The sequence below is a fragment of the Zophobas morio genome, unplaced genomic scaffold (genome assembly GCF_036711695.1).
Source record: "Zophobas morio isolate AGI-343-1 ecotype UQ-CSIRO unplaced genomic scaffold, CSIRO_AGI_Zmor_V1 ptg000012l, whole genome shotgun sequence".
Taxonomy (NCBI): domain Eukaryota; kingdom Metazoa; phylum Arthropoda; class Insecta; order Coleoptera; family Tenebrionidae; genus Zophobas; species Zophobas morio.
This window is the reverse complement of record NW_026972117.1, coordinates 17,675,751-17,696,974: the sequence shown is the minus strand read 5'-3', so window position 1 is coordinate 17,696,974 and position 21,224 is coordinate 17,675,751. Positions and strand designations below refer to the sequence as shown.

The 21,224-nt window shown below is 29.4% G+C and overlaps 2 protein-coding genes across 4 annotated transcripts in view; one reads left to right on the top strand and one right to left on the bottom strand.

Moving 5' to 3' along the window:
• Nucleotides 1-334, bottom strand: part of Whd (withered) — a 46,358-nt gene extending 46,024 nt beyond the window's left edge. The window contains exon 1 of one of the 2 annotated variants that reach the window (XM_064054639.1): nucleotides 81-334. The gene's annotated coding sequence lies outside the window, so the exon portion shown is untranslated. The remainder of the gene's footprint in view (nucleotides 1-80) is intronic. The other variant, XM_064054634.1, reaches the window with a different exon arrangement.
• Nucleotides 1-21,224, top strand: part of LOC135127931 (BTB/POZ domain-containing protein 10) — a 40,613-nt gene that overhangs the window by 8,033 nt on the left and 11,356 nt on the right. The window contains exons 2-5 of one of the 2 annotated variants that reach the window (XM_064054640.1): nucleotides 13,164-13,444; nucleotides 13,711-13,827; nucleotides 13,876-14,124; nucleotides 20,671-20,801. In XM_064054640.1, coding sequence (XP_063910710.1) covers nucleotides 13,254-13,444; nucleotides 13,711-13,827; nucleotides 13,876-14,124; nucleotides 20,671-20,801 — 688 coding nt within the window. In that variant the 5' untranslated portion in view covers nucleotides 13,164-13,253. The remainder of the gene's footprint in view (nucleotides 1-13,163; nucleotides 13,445-13,710; nucleotides 13,828-13,875; nucleotides 14,125-20,670; nucleotides 20,802-21,224) is intronic. The other variant, XM_064054642.1, reaches the window with a different exon arrangement.

Here is a 21,224-nt window from a genome sequence, read left to right as displayed (position 1 = left end):
CTACCGGAAAAAATTAGAGCACCTTCCTCTCGAACGCGACCACCGAAAAACTTTGTTCCGATTTACCAAAAAACACTTACCTTATGAGTATTTCCGATTTGGGGGCTCTCGCACGAAAAACTGCCGCCTTTTCTAACAGAACATAGCCGGCTGGAGGTGAAATCGAATGGAACAACTGCTGAGATTTGCGTGTTTTGCGGTATTGTTGCGGAAAAATCTGTTTTCACGATTTGGTTGTTTTGAACGAAACTGTTCGACTGTTGAACGCGGAATGCCAATGCGAATTGGTTCGGTGAGTGCAGTTGCTGCTTGTTGGCGCTTGCGAAACAGCCTTGAACTGTCAGAGTTTACAGTTAAACAACTAAAGTGAAGTTAGGTACAGGTGGACTGGTTTGGGTGGTATTGACTAAACTGACAAAATTAATTTAACGAATTAGGATAAGTTTGCAGCTACGGTTAAAAGCTCATTCAAAAATCTAGCCGTTACTTTTGTACATTCTATTTGTTCGGTTTTTCGGACGACGTATATTGCGGTGTACAGCACACGAATGAAATAATGACCCTGTTGCTCGTTGTGAACGGAAGTACGGCACAGGAGCCAAACAATGAGTGTCACTCAAAATTGAAAAACTGCTTATTATTGTCTCAGAGAACATAAAGAAGCGTCATAGTTTAAATTAAATCACGGTTGAGGACTCCTCGACTTATGTTGGCAACAGTGTTTGTTTCTAACTAGGAATAAAATTAACTAGAAAAAATGTGATAATATTTTTAACGACGCGTTTTACTTTCAACAAATTGACACTAGATTTACTGGAATATTACAAGCTGCTTACTGTTTCCTTCACTTTAATTCAGGGCTCACGAATTACAGTTCGTGGTCTGAGAACTTGTTTGATCTACAGACCAGAAAAACTGAGATTTCGAAATTTTAGTTTGGGGATTTTTCAGTTTACTCCTAGTTATTACTCAATTTTTGGATTTTACAATTTCTAAATTTTTCAATTTCTAGGTTTTCAGTTTTTCTCTTCAATTTTACGATTTTTAAATATTTAAATTTTTCAATTTTTGACTTTTATAAACTCTTTATTTGTCGATTTTTCAATTAATTGATTTTTCAGGTTTTTTGGTTTTTCAATTTTTCCATTTTTTCGGGTTTCGATTTTTCAACTTCACTTTTTTGATTTTTCGATTTCTCAATTTTTCAATTTTTTTAATTTCTCAGTTTTTGGACATTTCAGTTTTGGGATTTTTCAGTTTACTTGTTATTCAATTTTTCGATCTTACGATTTTTCAGTTTTTCGATATTTCAGTTTTGGGATTTTTCAATATTTGTGTTCTTCGACTTTTCCATTTTTGACTTTGGGATTTTTCGATGTGTCGACTTTTTACTTTTTCGATTTTTAAATTTTAGATTATTCAGTTTTTTGATATTTTAATTTTTCAATATTTAAAATTTTAGATTTTTCGATTTCTCGATTTTTCAATTCAGCTCTTCCATGTTTCAATTTTTCAAATGTTTCAATTTTTCGACTTCCCTGTTTTCAATTTTTCGATTTTTAAATTTTACGATTTATAAATATTTCGATTTTTCAATTTTTGACTTTTATAAACTCTTTATTTGTCGATGTTTCACTTAATTGATTTTTCAGGTTTTTTGGTTTTTCAATTTTTCTATTTTTTCGGGTTTCGATTTTTCAACTTCACTTTTTTGATTTTTCGATTTCTCAATTTTTCAATTTTTTTAATTTCTCAGTTTTTGGACATTTCAGTTTTGGGATTTTTCAGTTTACTTGTTATTCAGTTTTTCGATCTTACGATTTTGCAGGTTTTTGATTTTTCAATTTTTCGATTTTTTTAAGGTTTCGATATTTCGACTTAAATTTTTTGATTCTCAATTTTTTTATTGTTTAGATTTTCATTTTTGGGATTTTTCAGTTTTTCAGTTTTTCTTTCATTTTTCAGTTTTTCGATATTTCAGTTTTGGGATTATTCAATATTTGTGTTCTTCGACGTTTCCATTTTTGACTTCGGGATTTTTCGATGTGTCGACTTTTTACTTTTTCGATTTTTAAATTTTAGATTTCTCAATTTTTGGTATTTTAATTTTTCAATATTTAAAATTTTAGAGTTTTCGATTTCTCGATTTTTCAATTCAGCTCTTCCATAATTCAATTTTTCAAATGTTTCGATTTTTCGACTTCCCGGTTTTCAATTTTTCGATTTTTAAATCTTACGATTTTTAAGTATTTCGATTTTTCAATTTTTGACTTTTATAAACTCTTTATTTGTCGATTTTTCAATTAATTGATTTTTCAGGTTTTTTGGTTTTTCAATTTTTCCATTTTTTTAGGTTTCGATTTTTCAACTTCACTTTTTTGAATTTTCGATTTCTCAATTTTTCAGTTTTTTAATTTCTCAGTTTTTAGACATTTCAGTTTTGGGATTTTTCAGTTTACTTGTTATTCAATTTTTTGATTTTACCATTTTGCAGATTTTTGATTTTTCAATCGATTTTTTTAAGGTTTCGATATTTCGACTTCACTTTTTTGATTCTCAGTTTTTCGATTCTTTAGATTTTCAGTTTTGGGATTTTTCAGTTTTACGATTCGTCAGTTTTTCTTTCATTTTTCAGTTTTTCGATTTTTAAGTTTTGAGATTTTTCAATATTTGTGTTCTTCGACTTTTCCATTTTTGACTTCGGGATTTTTCGATGTATCGACTTTTTACTTTTTCGATTTTTGAATTTTAGATTTCTCAATTTTTGATATTTTAATTTTTCAATATTTGAAATTTTAGATTTTTCGATTTCTCGATTTTTCAATTCAGCTCTTCCATATTTCAATTTCTTAATCTTTCAATTTTTCGACTTCCCGGTTTTCGATTTTCTGTTTTTCAATTGTCGTTTTTTCAAATTTTCGATTTTTCAATTAATCGATGTTTTGATTTTCCCATTTCTTGACTTTCGAGGAGTTCGATATTCCTGTTCTTCAATTCTTTAATTTTTCGATTTTTCTGGTTTTTGATTTTTCGTTTTTTAGTTTTTTTTAAGTTTCGATTTTTCGAGTTCACTTTTTGGATTTCTCGCTTGCTCAAATTTTCGACTTTTTAGGTTCTCAGTTTTTGGATATTTCAGGCTTTACATCTTTCAGGTTTTGTTTCATTTTTCAGTTTTTCGATATTTCAGTTTTGGGATTTTTCAAGATTTCGATTCTTCGACTTTTCGATTTTTGGCTTCTGGAGTTTTCGATGTGTCAATTTTTTTACTTTTTCGATTTTTCAATTTTTCGATTGCTTAATCTTTCGATTTTTCGACTTCCCGATTTTAGATTTTCTGTTTTCAATTGTCGTTTTAAATTTTTCGATTTTTCTATGTTTTGATTACGATTTAGTTTCCCATTTTTAGTTTTTCTTTCATTTTTCAGTTTTTCGATATTTCAGTTTTGGGATTTTCCAATATTTCGATTATTCGACTTATCGATTTTTCAATTTTTCGATTTTTAAATTTTAGATTTTTTAATTTTTAAAATTTTAGATTTTTCGAATTCTCGATTTTTCATTTCAGTTCTTCGATATTTTCCAAATTTTCCAATTTTTCAAATGTTTCGATTTCTTAACCTTTTGAATTTTCGACTTGTCAGTTTTAGATTTTCTGTTTTTCAATTGTCATTTTGTCAAATTTTCAATTTTTTAATTTTTCGAATTTGACTTTTATAAACTCTCAATTTTTTGGAGTTTTCAATTAATCGCTGTTTTGATTTTCCCATTTCTTGACCTTCGAGTGTTTCGATTTTCCTGCTCTTCAATTCTTTTTGATTTTTCAGGTTTTAGATTTTTCAATTTTTCGATCTTTTAAGGTTTCTATTTTTCGACTTCACTTTTTTGATTTTTCAATTTTTCAGCTTTAGGATTTTTCAATATTTCAATTCTTCGGCTTTTCTACTTTTAACTTCTGGATTTTTTGATGTGTCGACCTTTTTACTTGTTCGATTTTTCAATTTTTGGATTTTTAAATTTTAGATTTTTCAATATTCTGATATTTTAATTTTTCAGTATTTCTTAATCTTTCGATTTTTTGACTTCCTGGTTTTAGATGTTCTGTTTTTCAATTTTTCGACTTGTTAATTTTTCATTCCCGATTTATCGAGATTTAATTGTTCAGGTTTTCAAATTACAAGTTTTTCAGTTTATTATTTTGGCCTATTTCGGTTTCTCACTATTTCCAGTTTTCCAATTTTTCGTTTTTTGATTTTTCCGCTTTTCCAATTTTTCAACTTTAAACTTTTTGTTTGCCGATTTCTCTATTTTTCGATTTTTCGACTTCATCAGTTTTAGATTTCTCGTTCTTTTGATCTTTCAATCTCTCAATTTTTCGAATTTTTAAATTTTTTGATTTCTCGATTTATCGAGATTTGGATTTTTCGATATTTTGATTGTCAATTTCTCAATTTATAAATTGTTCAATTTTTAACTTTTCGATTTTTCGATTTTGGCCTATTTCGGTTTTTCAGTTTTCGACTCCACGACTTCTTGATCTTTTAATTTTTCGATTTCTCGGTGTTTCGATGTTTCGATTTTTCAATGTTTCGGTACGACAAAAAACTCGTATCATTTTATTAAAATCGTGATAGTGTTTTTTAGTTTCCATGTAGTTTTAGATGCACTTGGAGCCTATATATACATATTACGTAAATGATAAAATAATAAAAATAATTTATAACATTATCTTAATGATTTATTGTCTCAATTATCGTTTAACGTACGTGCCTAGAGCTGAATGTAGAAATCCTAAGCCGCTCAAATTATCCCAGTGTAGGACTACATCATTGTGTAAATCCATCGAACAAGTATCGAACCGCCGTAACAATATTTACTTCAAGTTCTAAAGAAATTTTGAGAAACTTTAGTGATGTCGTCAGCTTTTTTGTAAGGACACGTATACCAATATAAATATGTGCATTGCAATACAATTAATGGCAAAAGAAATTACCATGTGAAACATTTTCTAAGTAATCGTGTTGTTCAAAGAAAACTGTGTGCATTAAGTAAAAAAGAAAGCCAAAGATTAAGCCCCGCCTACACCCACTCCGATCTCAATTGTGATAAATTTTTCATTAGTTGTCAGACCAAGGGGCGGAGCGTAATTGCAAAAGCCATATTTCCCTACAAAAATTAACATTTTAAACATACGACTGCGTATATTAACACAAAAAAGGTAAGATGTGAGCCCCGCCCACCCGCCCTGTCTCAATTGTCAAATATTATCAAGAAAATTACTTTACAAATAAACCTACACCTGTAATTAAACAATGCAACCCTATTGTGTTTCAATTCAATTCAATTAATTTGATAACTGGTAACGATTAAATTCTTTGTTCAGATTACAGCTTCCAAGATAAATTGTCAAATGTTATAAGATTTTGTATTTTTTTCAAACTCTAAATATCTAAAAATATTATCATAATAATCGAAAAATATCCCGCCAAAATTAAACATATGTGTTGTGTGTATGTTTTTTTTTTTATGACGAAATGACTTTAAAAGCAAAGTGGTCAAACCTAAAATATGAAGAGCAAATTGTTTATTCCTCCATTCTAAAGAGGTAAAAGCTGTTAAAATAAAAAATAAAGCCATCCCGTTTTCGAGATCACGATAATATTAATTTAACTGATAATAATTTTCAAGGTCCTGGATAATGTAATAACATAACTTAAGTTCTTAAAATAAGATGACCCTGTGTAAGATTAGAAGATCACTAATTAGGTGGTCTTGTACTAATTACACTGAGAGGGACAGTGGCGTCGAATGCGATTCATTTTTGGTTAAACAATTGCCTTTTGTGAAAACAAAGAAAAATGTACGTACCAATTTCAACACGTGTCTGCACCCACAACACCTGTGCTGGCGTTTTTTCTTCAGGGTGAAATTTAACTTTTCAAATCGGGACGCCACATTATCTATCTAATAAAGTCATCGGCAGAATATAGTCTATAAAGGAAAGAAACCTCTTCTTTTTTAAGTACTCACCTTTGAAAATAAATGGTCTATAGAAGTTTCATCTGATAGCATTGTTTCTAATAAGTCAGTTACCAAAGCTAGAAATTAAAAACATATTTATTGTAAACAATTAATATAAACTGACAACATATTTCAACGTCAATAAACTTTTAATTGATTAAATACACAAGATTTAAATAAATTTAAATAATAAATAAGAAACGCGTTTCTTTGAATCATACCCTTGATATTTATCTGCCTACGCAACATTATCTTCTGTTCATTTATTAATTTATGATAAACAAGGAGTCCGTATTTCGTACATTAATAAATTCATTACATATTTTTCTCGCTACATTATTCCTAATATCCAATTTTCAGTATTAAGTATAATGCCTTTACGTTATTATTTTTCACAATTTTTAATTTATTTTAGTTAATAGAATACACAGCTAATTTAAAATAAGAGGTTCAGATTAAACAATTTTAATTAGATTGTTGTTTCATACAGAACTGAAAAATGTTCCGCTTATTAACTTTTCAATCAGTCAAAAACTGCAAGACAAAGTGCTGGGCGTACAATGAAGTCCCTTAATAAAACTTATTAATCAACAACGGAATTTTATTACCACGAGTTGTTATATTTCTTATATCTAACAAAAAAAGGATAAATTTTAAACTTACAACTAGAAATTAATTACTATTTTCAACAGATTTTTAAAAGCTTTTTCTTGTCTCTTTCGAGTATTATTAAATTTAAACTGTATTATCATATGATATTAGAGACATGTCAAGACTGTAGGTAGCCTTTCTAAACTTAACTGTAGTTGTTGTTTATCTGACATTTCGATTTATTGTTTAAAGAATATATAATTGTAAGATTATCAGTGACTTTGACGTCAATTACCTTCTAGTACCTAATTTTAATTTCAAATGCCAACCCAAATCTAAAAAAGTAAAGTTAAAGCACAGGTTTGTAACGTTTATTTACAATAGAAGAATTCACATTATAACTAAATCAAGGTATGTAAGAAAATGCTCTTTACACAGTATTTGTATTTGTATTTGCTATAATTTTTAATTATAAATGTTTTTCAAAATTTTCCATTGGAGATCATTGTTTTAACATTGAAAACGATCTTCGACGTCGATTGAGATTATTAGAGCAAATTTTAAATTTTCTATTATATCTGGATCTATATAATCATATTTACAAATTCTCCTCCCAAAATTTTACTCACAAGCGACAAGGTATTGAAATCTACATTTTTTTCTAAACCTTGATCCTTCACTTTTAATTTTGGTGGGATTGCTTTTTAGATCAGTATCGTGCACCCAGCGACGAATGGACGAACCATTTTGATAGATCCATGTTTCATCCAAATACACAAAAGTCAAATTTTCACAAGAATTTAGAAACTGTAAATATGTTCTCAAAAAAGTCATTTTGGCTGCAACGACATGTTTTTGTTCATATAGAATTTTGCGACCATTTACTTCCCTGTGTATATAACCCATTGACTTAAGGCTTGCGTCTGGTTCGGTTTAGCCCTATACTAAATACATTGAAAACATCGTCGCGGTTTCCGGAGTTGCATTTTAAAAATATGAGATATATCGCTTTAAAAAAATTATATTTCGAATTAACAAACTTCAGTCCAGGGGACCTCCATATTTATCTTCATATCTAGTATGCAGTTTTTACAAAAAAAAATTATAAAGTTGAACAACTTTTACATCACATTTTAATCGGCACATTGATGCATTTTTTGACGAAGTGCTGAAATTTTTTGCATTCTGAGATAGGAGGTCCCCTGGGGAAAAGTGGCAGCTTTCTTTTGATACCATTTATAATATTAAAAAATCCACGACTGAGGTAACTAACTCGCGAAAAGTCAAAATCTATTGAAACGAGAAATCGGCATTAAACGAGCTGTGATGCGGTAGCAGAATACAGGTTTACTTAAATTCTGACTTGGTTGGAGATTTCAGTATTTTAAAAATGCAATTCCGGAAACTACGACGATGTTTTCAATGTATTTAGTATTGGGCGAAACCGAACCAGACGCCACCCTTAAGAATTTTGTGTAATGTGGTTTGCCCCCCTTTAAATTCCAACTGTTCCCTAGAATATGTCAAAATAGTATCTACAGTGAAATATTCGTTTTTTTCATTAAATTACCAAATTTGTCGTTGCAGGTCTTTCCGAAACATATAATTTGTAAATAAATCCGTTGGTTCTTAAATTTTGTCCATTTTTTCATAACATACAAAGTCTTCTGTTCCCAACAAGAATCTGAAAACATGTTTAACTATCCTATTGGTGAAAGAAAACTCTATATATTAAAAAAATAATAATAAAGATTAAGTATGATTAATTAATTATTTCACAACAATCGGTCCCGTAGTTTCAAAATTGAAAAATCGAGAATTTCAGAAATTGAGAAATTGAAAAATCGAGAAATCAAAAAATTGAAAAATCGAAGAATAGAATAGTGGAAAGATCGGGATCTCGAACAATCGAAAACTCGAGAAATCTAAAAATTGAAAATTCGACAAATCAACAAATTGAAAAACGGGGAAATCGACAAATTGAATAATTAAGAAATTGAAAAGTGGGGAAATAAAGAAATCGAAAAATCGAAGGGAAAAATCAAAAAATTGAAACCGTGATATTGAAAAACCGAAAAACGGAGAAATCGGAATAACCAAAAATTGAAAAATCGAAAAATTGAAAAAACGAAAAGTCGAAAAATGAAAAAATTAAATATCGACAAATTGAAAAATTGAAGAGCAAAATTCAAGAAATTGAAAAATGCAGAAATCAAAAAATAGAAAAATTAAAAAATCGAGGAATAAAATAGTCGAAGAATCTAAAAATTGAAAATTCGACAAATCGAAAAATGTAATAACCGGGAACTTGAAAAACGGGGAAAGCGAAAAATTGAGTAACTAAGAAATTGAAAAGTGGGGTAATCAAGAAGTCGAAAAATCGAGAAATCGAAAAATGAAAAAATTTAAATATCGACAAATGGAAAAATCGAAGAGCAAAAATTAGGAAATTGTTAAACATGTTTTTGGTTTTTTATCTGGAAAAGAAGACTTCGTATATTAAGAAAAAATGGCCAAAATATGCGTCGTTTTATTCATTGTGAGCTGAGGGGCAGAGTTTAGCTGCAAAATCCTCATTTCTCTACAAGAAATTACCATATGAAATTCACCACAATTGAGATTCGGGTGGGTGGGTGGGGCAAATCTTTTTTTATATACGTAGTTTTCTTTCAACAATTTTTTGGCGCAAAGAACAAGAGATATTATAATAAAAAACCTCAAGAATACATTATTCAATAATTTTGGACTGTATGAAAAACTGCAAAATATAAAAATTTAAGCGTCTAATAAAAGTTGGAAAACCGGAAAACTGGAAAATTTAAAAATGAAAAGTTTAAGAGATATCGTAAAATTAAAAAAAAAAATCGAATGGTTGCAAATTGAAAAACTGTTGATAAAATTTTCGCCACAGTTGATGTTCCCACCTATGAGAAAAAAAATTAACAAAATATTTTACAGCGTATTTTTTCATTACAGAAAATATTTTCGAGATCCTCATAGTTACTTCTTTGAAAGAAAGATCGAGCCTGTCTTTTCGAAACTGCAAAAGACATCTTTTAATTGCAATTTTTTGTTGCAGTAAAACTATTTTAGGCATTTTCTTTTTAAATAATGTCGCAATGATCTGTGAATCTGTCACAATGACAAATTATCTATGCTGACAAAATTAAGACATTTGTTTGCTTGATTAAAAAATTGCATCTAAAAATTCTGATCTAATAAATGAAGTAGAAAAGTGGCAATCCAGCTCAAAGCTAATGTCAATCAGACTACTGACAGACAAAAAAGTAAATCATCAAATCAGTTTATCCAACTTAAGGGTCCCCAGTCGTCGCCCGCAAAATCGGTTTCAGTGAGAATTATTTTTTGTAACTATGCAACCCAAAGTACCGATCCACGGCAGGTAGCGACCCAAGAGAGGAGAGATTATGGTCACTGTAGGGAGTCCGTCATAAAATGCAAATCGGTAAACAACACCAGATAAGCTTATTTATTTTCAAATGAAGGGTACAGGGAAATAACCATCGAAATCATTTGTATGTATTTTGAAAGAAATTGAGTTGAAAGTTTAAAATGCGGCGGAAAATAGATTAAGAAACCCACAAGGTTCAGTCTAACACAACTTTTTATTTTCTTTATAATGTTTTAAAAATATATAAAATAAACTGTTTATGTTGAAATATAACAGCAAAAAAAATTGGTGTAAAGTTGTTTCGACAGAACTTCCCTCGCACCTAAAATACAATGAAACATACCCAGCATTTTCGAGTTAAATTTTTACTTTAGGTACACAATTTTGTGATGAAATCATCAACATTTTGCAAGGACACGTAAATCAATGTGGATTAGACTAAAAATAACAGTATTCCAAAAATTTCTGGGAAAATGGAGTGAGTCGAGACTGATTTAATCAATAGAATAAATTGACTCATTCATTAATTTTTTTGAGCCACCTAGGTATATAAGCAAATCTAAAAAAATATGAATGCAATGATAAATTACAAGTAAAAACTCATCATATTTTCCACATTTTTAGTAGAATTTATTCAGCGAAATTTTGAGATGACGTTATCAATTTTTTAGTAGCATAATCCTGAACTTGTGGTTTATAAATACATTATTGAGAATTTTCGGCTTTTCGGTTTTTCGATTTTTCAACTTTTGATGTTTCAATTTTTCAGTACATATTTTAATTTTTGACATTTTCAATTTTTCCATTTTTCAAATTTTTGATTTCTCCATTTTTTTATTTTTCGATTTCTCAATTGTCCGATGTTTCACTGATACGATTTCACAATTTTTCAGCTTTTCGATATTTTAATTTTTCAATTTTTAAATTCTAGATTTTTCGATTTTTCGAGTTTTCAGTTCTTTCAATTCAGTTTTTCAATTTTCGGAATTAATTAAATTTCTGATTTTCCATTTTTTTTTAATTTTTCGATTTTCCAGTTTTTCGATGTTTCGATTTTTCAATTATACGATTGTTCAATTTCTCGATTTCTAAATTTTAGATTTTCCAATTTTAATTTTTTTTTTTATTTTTTCATGTTTGGACTATTTATTATTGCTAAAAATAAAAGTAAAAAATAACTACCAAGATTGTGACTAAAAATATGTAAAAATTAATAGAAAATAGAACACATTGCTGCTAAAACATAAAAATAACTGTACTTTCACAAAAAAATCTATTGCACTAGTATTGCTAATTTAGGACGTTAGGATCAAACGCAGTGAAAGTATTAATTCTTAGTTAAACAAAAAAATAGTTTAGTGTCAAAATCGAGTGAAACATGTGAGACGTGTGTAAACAAAAGCATCTAAATAATAACTATTTCCCGCAGAATTTCTGGAGGCTTATAGAGTCGACATTGGCCTGAGCGCACTCCGGTCTGTGGATCATACAAGTTCTCGGGCGACGATGTATCTAACGAGGCAGTAGTTGAAATACCTGATATGTCACAGTGCAAAAAGTATTTCTCAAAAAACTTTCAAACGTTGATGTCTTTTTAATCGAACAAAACACAATTGGCGAACGCTATAATCCAGAATGGTGTGCAGAAAAATCTTTTAGACTAACCGAACGTTATTTTGGTAAAATTTGCAAAATGAGAGAACAAGTAACACGGCTAATCCTACTGTACTGTGAAAAACACTTTACATCCCTGCAAATCTAGTTCAGCATGTACTCTCCCAAAATCTTTGCATAGAAAATGAAGCAAGGGCAACTGAAGCATTTTGCAGTAACACCAAAGTGACAAAAAGACAATGCGGTTTGTACATTTTTAGCGGCATCGTCAGACGGCCTAATAAACAAAAACGCTATCGTAGAAATATATACAATGTCCAATTTAAATAATGCTTAATTCAACGAGATGATAAATTTTGGGAAAATAATATGATAGAGCCCTAGAAAAATTTGATTTATATGCCTTACTTCCGAAGAGAGTAGATTCTCGTTATTAAACAAGTCAACCCATTAGACAAATTGTAAAGAAAAAATTATACAATTACAATTTTTTATTTGCATTCGCGTCATGTGTAGTTCATATAAATCTTTTGCCATTCTAGTATAAACACACACAGGAATAAATAGTAATATTGGAATAGGTTTACTGGAGATATCACGTAAAAAACGTGCCTCTACCTCATAGGTGGTGCGGAAAAGAGTATCAAAAAATTAAATTGAAATAAATATGTATGATTGTTCAGGTAAATAAGTGGTTAGTGAAGTGATGGGAATCTAAATCTTGTCAGTTTTGTGTATTGATTAATATATAAAATGACAGATTAATAAAAAATATTTGAATAATTTTTTCAAAGAAAATATTTTAGTAGAATATATAAAATTATAAAAATTTGCAAACTTTTAAATCAAATAATGTCAGCAATGAAAGAAGTCGACTTGTAAAAGAGTTTCAACAATGTTGGTCAGCTAAGAATATTTATGAGTTTTATGATCTAAAGTACCTGGACTGATTACCTGAAAGGGTCGGTCGGCAAGGCTCCCTGCTGTATAAAACTCAGCCATTTATTGAAACGGAAAACTTTGTAAATAGGGTTGCCTAGTTTCACTTTATTTTCATTAGTCAGTATTTTTTTAAAAAGCAAATAATATTTTGATAAATCTAAATTTTAAACAAAAATGACCGGGTCTTCCCCATAGAGCTCAATGTTGTCTTTGCACTGATATAAAAGTTAAAGCGAAAAATGCTCTCTCCTCGTCTAAAAATGCAAATTCCTTCGAAGAATGAACGATTAATGAAACACTAAACAATCACTTATTTTAAAAAATATTGTGTCTTCCCCAGAGATTTAGACATAATCTATCAATTGAAATGTCGATCTTTTTTTCAAAGTTGAAATTACGCCCGTAAAATGAAAATCTTTTTAGCTCATTTTTCGGTCTGCTACTGGACACCCTAAAAAAAAAATATCAAAGCCTACTTTACAATATAAAGATCGTGAATGGATAATAGAGTTCTAAATTGTTAGTGCATTATTTCTGCCTTCAACTGTACTCTTTTGCAACTAGACTAGTGTATTTCACTTTGCAGTGTTGGTGTTCGTCCATAACCGCCGCAAACTTCACAGCGTGACCTGGGAACTGTCAGTGTCATCTGCTGCATGCCTTTGTATTTTGTTCTATGTACTGGCTCGGTTCCAGAGATACTTCCAATTGTGCAGAATACATTTATGTATTTGTGAAGTGTTTATTACCCCGTGTGAAAATGGCAGGAGCGAGTGATCGCCACATTTACAACAATAACGACACCAGCAGTGACACGGAAGACTACGCTGACGACCGCCGTCGCAGGGTCTTCAAAAACCGCTTAAGGTAGCCCTCTCCTCCTAAACCTGCCCTGCCGTGCCCAGACAGGCCGCGAAAATCAAGCAGAACCACTTCGTCGAGTGAAAGTCAGTTCGCATGAGAAGCCATTGTCTTGTCTCATGACAATGCCAGTATTTGCGCAACAGTTATATTTAGCAGCAAGGGTTATTCCTGCAGGTGCAGGCCAGTCCTCTGCTTCATTTTCCTGCGGTCGTAGCGTCCCATCTGTCTAGTAGTCGGCCGATGATTAATGATAATATTGCTTTGCGTAGTTATGGATCGTGTTCGAAGCCGAAACCGTGCCTTGTGCAACGTTCTGCGTCCCTATCGGACCCCCGGTGCCACTCTGTAGCTACGCCTAAGCAATGTCACAATGCTCCTCGCAATAGGCAAGAGCTGTCTTCCCGTTTCGACACTATCTAAACCGCACTTTCCAGAAGCCGCAACGTGCTGCCACCCGCCAAGAACCAGCCCCCGGGCGCCGCCGCCAACGCCTCCACCAACGTTAGCGACGACAGGGTCACCCTTGTGGTGGATAACACCAGGTTCGTAGTCGATCCCGCCCTCTTTATGGCGCATCCAAACACCATGCTGGGAAGAATGTTCAGCTCGAACTTGGAGTTCACGCAGTCCAACGAGAGGGGCGAGTTCGAGGTGGCCGACGGAATCCCGGCGACCATTTTTAGGTAGGGTGGTCATATTAGCCTTGTTGACAATGCAGTGGGTAAAGGTTTTATTTTTTCTTCCATAATCAATGGAAGAGTACAGAGAATTAATACCAAGGCAAGAACAAAATGTTTACATTCCAAAGTACAGTTGTGCTACATATTTATGTCATGAAACTTTTAGAATGATTCATTGGAATTGACAAAATTGTGCAACTGTGAAGTCTCATAACAGGATTTTTTGGCACAAACGAGATTTTGTAATTTTTTGGCAAATACATTATAAAGTAAAATATAACAACCAAAGTGCATAAACTGCATTGTCATAAATTATATGTACAAAGTTGCCAATCTTACAATAATTAAACTATATAATCAGGGTTTTTTTAATTGAATTCAACAAGTGGTTGATTTTTGATTTTGGAATAAATTGTATGTGGCAGAACCCTGCAGTGGAAAACAAAAGGAATTAGAGTTGGCATTGTCTGTCAATCTTTGGTTTTCACACGTATTTATTTTTTTACATTGATGTATAATCATCATATGGTAATGATGTTATGATAAAAATTTGGCTACTACATATATATGTACAAAAATATATATATTTTTCACGAAGTAATTAACCCACGTGCCGGTCTACTACTTTAGATTTCAAAGTAATAAACATTTCCTTTTTTTGTTTTTATTAAGCAACGTAAAATTTGTGTACATTTTGAAAGCGCAACAAACAATGTACATTTAAGTATTTTATTTTATCGCCAGTTTAAAATTTTAACACTTTCATTATTTATAGGCTTTTAATAACAGAACACTTCACATTCCCGATAAAAAAAAATATAAAATCTAACACATTTCGATAAGCAAGAAGTTTTATAAAACTTTGTAAAAATGAGAAAATGGTATACAGCAGATTTAAAATAATTTCTCTTCCGCAAATTTTTTAAAATGACGTAATTTCATTTTTTGGAGGTGATCAATAAATCGATTTTAGTGAATGTTCTTTAAATTCTAAATTAGTTAGTATATTAGCAGAATTTTAAAACAGTTTGTTAAGCAATTTCGGAAAAAATCAGTTTTTTATGGTCATTAAACATGCTTGTTTAAAGTTCAAAATTGAATAAAAAAAATGTTGACTAGGACATGAAATTTATTTTTAAACTTCATCTCTAACTTTTACAATAGTAAAAGTAGTAGTTTTAGTGTTGAGTTTTTACCCTAGCATCTTTGATTTTTCAATTTCCCGATTTTCTAATTTTTAAATATTTGAATTTTGCAATTTTTGGATTTCTAATTATCCCATTTTGCGATTTCTTTAATTTTCAGTATTTCGATTTTACAATCATATTTCCTTTTTCTCAATTTTTAATCTGTCGATTTTTCAATTTTTATTCGAAAAAGTGGAAAATCGAAAAATTGCAAATCGAACAACTGAAAAAACAAAAAAATTGAAACATTGAAAAACTAATAATCAAGAAACTTAAAAATCGAAAAAAATCATTGAATCAAAAAATTGGAAAGGAGAAAAACCGAATCGAAACATTGGAAAAGCCAAAAATCGGAAAAACTATAAAATTGTAAAGTCGAAAAAGTGCAACATTGAAAGACTGAAAAATTAAGTATCGAGAAGGTTAAAAATCGAAAAATTGAAAAATGGAATAAATGAAAAAAAATTGAAAAAACGAAAAGTCGAAAAATGAAAAAATTAAATATCGACAAATTGAAAAATTGAAGAGCAAAAATCAAGAAATTGAAAAATGCAGAAATCAAAAAATAGAAAAATTAAAAAATCGAGGAATAAAATCGTCGAAGAATCGGGACCTCGAAAAATCGGAAAGTCGAAAAATCTAAAAATTGAAAATCCGACAAATCGAAAATCCGACAAATCGAAAAATGGAATAATCGGGAACTTGAAAAACGGGGAAATCGAAAAATTGAATAACTAAGAAATTGAAAAGTGGGGTAATCAAGAAGTCGAAAAATCGAGAAATCGAAAAATGAAAAAATTTAAATATCGAAAAATGGAAAAATCGAAGAGCAAAAATTAGGAAATTGTTAAACATGTTTTTGGTTTTTTATCGGGAAAAGAAGACTTCGTATATTAAGAAAAAATGGCCAAAATATCAGCCCCGCCCACCCGCCCCTTCTCAATTGTGATGAATGTTTTATTCATTGTGAGCTGAGGGGCAGAGTTTAGCTGCAAAATCCTCATTTCTCTACAAGAGATTACCATATGAAATTCATCACAATTGAGATTCGGGTGGGTGGGTGGGGCTAATCTTTTTTTATATACGTAGTTTTCTTTCAACAATTTTTTGGCGCAAAGAACAAGAGGTATTATAATACAAAACCTGAAGAATCCATTATTCAATAATTTTGGACTGTATGAAAAACTGCAAAATATAAAAATTTAAGCTTCCAAAAGTTGGAAAACCGGAAAACTGGAAAATTTAAAAATGAAAAGTTTGAGATATCATAAAATTAAAAAAAAAAAATCGAAAGATTGCAAATTGAAAAACTGTTGATAAAATCCAATAATTGAAAAATTCTAAAATCATAAATTTGAAAAAATAAAAAAATAAAATAACAATTATTATTATTACATATTTAAGAACCGAAAAATTGAAAAATACAACTTGTGAAAAAAAAAAACATTTTTTATGGTCAACGAACATACTGTTTAAAGTTAAAAGTCGAAGTACCGTATGATAAAAAAAAATCGTCTAGAAGGCCATGAAATTTATTTTTAAAACATGTAATGATGTTGGCATTGCAACTTTTTGCGCACTGTATTTGACATTTGTTTGAGTATAACTGTCAAACTAAACAAGCAATGCGCTAGCATTGCAACTTTTTTGCACTGTATTTGACGTTTATTTGACCATAACTGTCAAACTAAACAAGCAATGCGCTAGTGTTGTCAACGTAATTTGACCCCTAGAATACGAAAACATAGGGTCTAATCGTTTCCACCAACAATAACATGACGTCATCTCCAACTTTTACGGTAATAAATGTTATTTAAATTTTATAAAATAACATACTCCTCCACTTGTAGTTTATGACCCCGTGTTGAGTTTTTACCCCAAGCATCTTGGATTTTACAATTCCTCGATTTTCAAACTTTTCAATTTTTCAGTTTTTGGATTTCTAATTATCCGATTTTACGATTTCTTTAATTTTCAGTATTTCGGTTTTACAATCATATTTCCTTTCTTTGATTTTTAAGTTTCTCAATTTTTAGATTTTTCAGTTTTCATTTTATACTTTTCCGTTTTTTCATTTTTGATTTTCAATTTTTACAGTTTTGCAATGTTTCCACTTTTTTTTTATTCGAAAAAGTGGAAAATCGAAAAATTGCAAATCGAACTGAAAAAACAAAAAAATTGAAACAATTGAAACATTGAAAAACTAAAAATCGAGAAACTTAAAAATCGAAAAAAAATCAATGAATCAAAAAAATCGAATAAAAAAATTGGAAAAGCCCAAAATCGGAAAAATTATAGAATCGTCAAAATTGTAAAGTTGAAAAAGTGCAACATTGAAAGAATGAAAAATTGAAAAGTTAAATATCGAGAAATTCAAAAATTTAAAATCGAAAAATTCTTAAATCATAAAATTGAAAAAGTAAAAAAAATACATATTTAAAATGAAAACTGGAAAAACTGCGAATCAAAAATTGAAGAAACGAAAAATTGAAAATGCAATTTAGGAAAAAACATTTTTGTATGGTCATCAAACATTCTTGTTTATAACAACTTGTAGTTTATGACCTCGTGTTGAGTTTTTACCCTAGGCATCTTAGATTTTTCAATTCCTCGATTTTCAAATTTTTCAATTTTGCAATTTTTGGATTTTTAATCATATTTCGTTTTTTGATTTTTAAGTTTCTCAATTTTTAATATTTCCATTTTTCAATTTTCGTTTGTTTAATTTTACAAGTTCTTGAATTCCAATTTTTAGGTTTTTCAGTTTTCATTTTATACGTTTTCCTTTTTCATTTTTGATTTTCAATTTTTACAGTTTTGTAATTTTTCTGTTTTTTTTTTTTATTCGAAAAGGTGGAAAATCGAAAAATTGCAAATCTACAAACTAAAAAATCGAAAAAATTAATGAATCGAAAAATTGGAAAGGAGAAAAATCGAATAGAAAAATTGGAAAAGCCAAACATTGAAAGAATGAAAAATTGAAAAGTTAAATATCGAAAAATTCAAAAATTAAAAATCGAAAAATCGAAAAATTCTTAAATCATAAAATTGAAAAAGTAAAAAAAAAATAACATTTTATTATAATGATATGTATATTTAAAATGAAAACTGGAAAAACTGCGAATCAAAAATTGAAGAAACGAAAAATTGAAAATGCAATTTGGGAAAAAACATTTTTGTATGGTCATCAAACATACTTGTTTATAACATACTTCTCCACTTATAATTTATGACCCCGTGTTGAGTTTTTACCCTAAGCATCTTAGATTTTTCAATTCCCCGATTTTAAAATTTTTCAATTTTGCAGTTTTTGGATTTCTAATTATCCGATTTTACGATTTCTTTAATTGTCAGTATTTTGGTTTTATAATTATATTTCGTTTTTATGATTTTTAAGTTTCTCAATTTTTAATCTTTCCATTTTTCAATTTTCCTTTCTTTAATTTATTTTACAAGTTCTTGAGTTCCAATTTTTAGATTTTTCAGTTTTCATTTTATACTTTTTTGTTTTTTCATTTTTGATTTTCAATTAGTTTTGCAATGTTTCCATTTTTTTTTATTCGAAAAAGTGGAAAATCGAAAAATTGCAAATCGAACAACTGAAAAAACAAAAAAATTGAAACATTGAAAACTAAAAATCGAGAAACTTAAAAATCGAAAAAATCAATGAATCAAAAAATTGGAAAGGAGAAAAATCAAATAGAAAAATTGGAAAAGCCAAAAATCGGAAAATTATAGAACCGTCAATATTGTAAAATCGAAAAAGCAACATTGAAAGAATGAAAAATTGAAAAATTAAATATTGAGAAATTCAAAAATTAGAATCGAAAAATTCTTAAATCATAAAATTGAAAAAGTAAAAGAAAATTAACATTTTATTATTATTACATATTTAAAATGAAAACTGGAAAAACTGCGAATCAAAAATTGAAGAAACGAAAAATTGAAAATGCAATTTGGGAAAAAATATTTTTTTATAGTCATACTTGTTTATAACATACTCGTCCACTTGTAGTTTATGACTCCGTGTTGAGTTTTTAGCCTAGGCATCTTAGATTTTTCAATTCCTCGATTTAAATTTTCAATTTTGCAATTTTTGGATTTCTAATTATCCGATTTTACGATTTCTTTAATTTTCAATATCTTGGTTTTATAATCATATTTCGTTGTTTTGATTTTTAAGTTTCTCAGTTTTTAATCTTTCGATTTTTCAATTTTCGTCTATTTAATTTTATACGTTTTCCTTTTTCATTTTTGATTTTCAGTTTTTACAGTTTTGCAATTTTTCCGTTTTTTTTTTATTCGAAAAGGTGGAAAATCGAAAAATTGCAAATCGAGAAACTTAAAAAATCGAAAAAACTAATGAATCGAGAAATTAGGAAGGAGAAAAAACGAATAGAAAAATTGGAAAAGCCAAAAATCGGAAAATTATAGAATCGTCAATATTGTAAAGTCGAAAAATTGCAACATTGAAAGATTGAAAATTAAATATAGAGAAATTCAAAAATTAAAACTCGAAAAATTGACAAAATACAATAGTTGAAAAAGTAAAAAAAAAAAATTAATTATTGTTAATTGTGAATTGCTAATCAAAAATTGAAGAAACGAATAACAAAAAAAGTCGTCTAGGAGGCCTTGAAATTTATAATTATTGTTACATATGTAAAATAAAAACAGGAAAAATTATCAATCAAAAATTGAAGAAGCGAATAATTAAGAAATGCAATTGGGAAAAAAAATCGTCTAGGAGGCCATGAAATTTATTTTTAAAATACCCTAGGCATTTTTGGTTTTTTAATCCCTATATGGATATGGTGCTTCTTTACCTGTACTTTAACAGTCCACACATATATTAATTTTACATAGGGGTTATTATAAAAAAATATATAAAATTGTCAAAATTAAATTTAATATTTTTAGAGGATGATTACATTAATTTAGAGGTATATTAGGTACCACTAGTCACAATATTGTTATCTTTCCAGAATAAAAAAAAAATGTGTCGGTTCATATATATGGCTTATTTAAATTAATATTCGAAATTAAGTGTAAAATTTGCGAACTTTGGTTTAATAACAATATTAAAGCGAATTTGAAATCTCAAAGTTATCACCTACATTTTTTGAGCTGTGAAACTTCAAAAAACATATAACTATAATATCGAAGCAGTCGTTCCACAAATAACAAGTAATATGCCAAAATGAAAACATAAATTTTATTTGTATAAAATTAGATTTTTTTATCTCTTGTAAAATTTCCAATACAGATGTTATATTTAACCCTACGATAAATTAATTATTATTAAAATCTTGTCTTAGTCCGTATTACCGAGACTGAAGTGATCCCCTAACCCTATTTTTAGAGCCATCTTGGAGTATTACAAGGGAGGGTTGATCAAGTGCCCACCGTCCGTCTCAGTACAGGAGCTTAGAGAGGCCTGTGATTACTTGCTGGTGCCTTTCGATGCCAACACAGTTCGATGCCAAAATTTAAGTAAGTATTATAATATGTGAATATTACGCAAAGCGCCTCTTGGCGCAAGTGCAAGCTAAACAATGATGTTTATGTTTTTGTAAGTGCTATGTGAAGTAGGTATGACATAAGGTGGGAAAATTCCCCTCGATTTAAAAAGATAGACTGCTATTTTCTTATTGTTGTTGTTTTAATGAATTGCATGTTTCGTGCTAATTACTGCCACTTTATAAGTGACATACAGGTGCATGGCAGACCTAATTTATTGTTGTCTTTTCTTTGAATGTAACAAGAATGGAAAACGTCAGTGGCGAGTCATTAGTCAGAATAATGAATAGCTCGTTAGTTGTTTTTTTTTCTTCCATATAAATAGTACATGTAATGATGATACAACAACATGAACTAAATAGACATTAACGTTTGGACGTGGTATTGTGTGTTTCC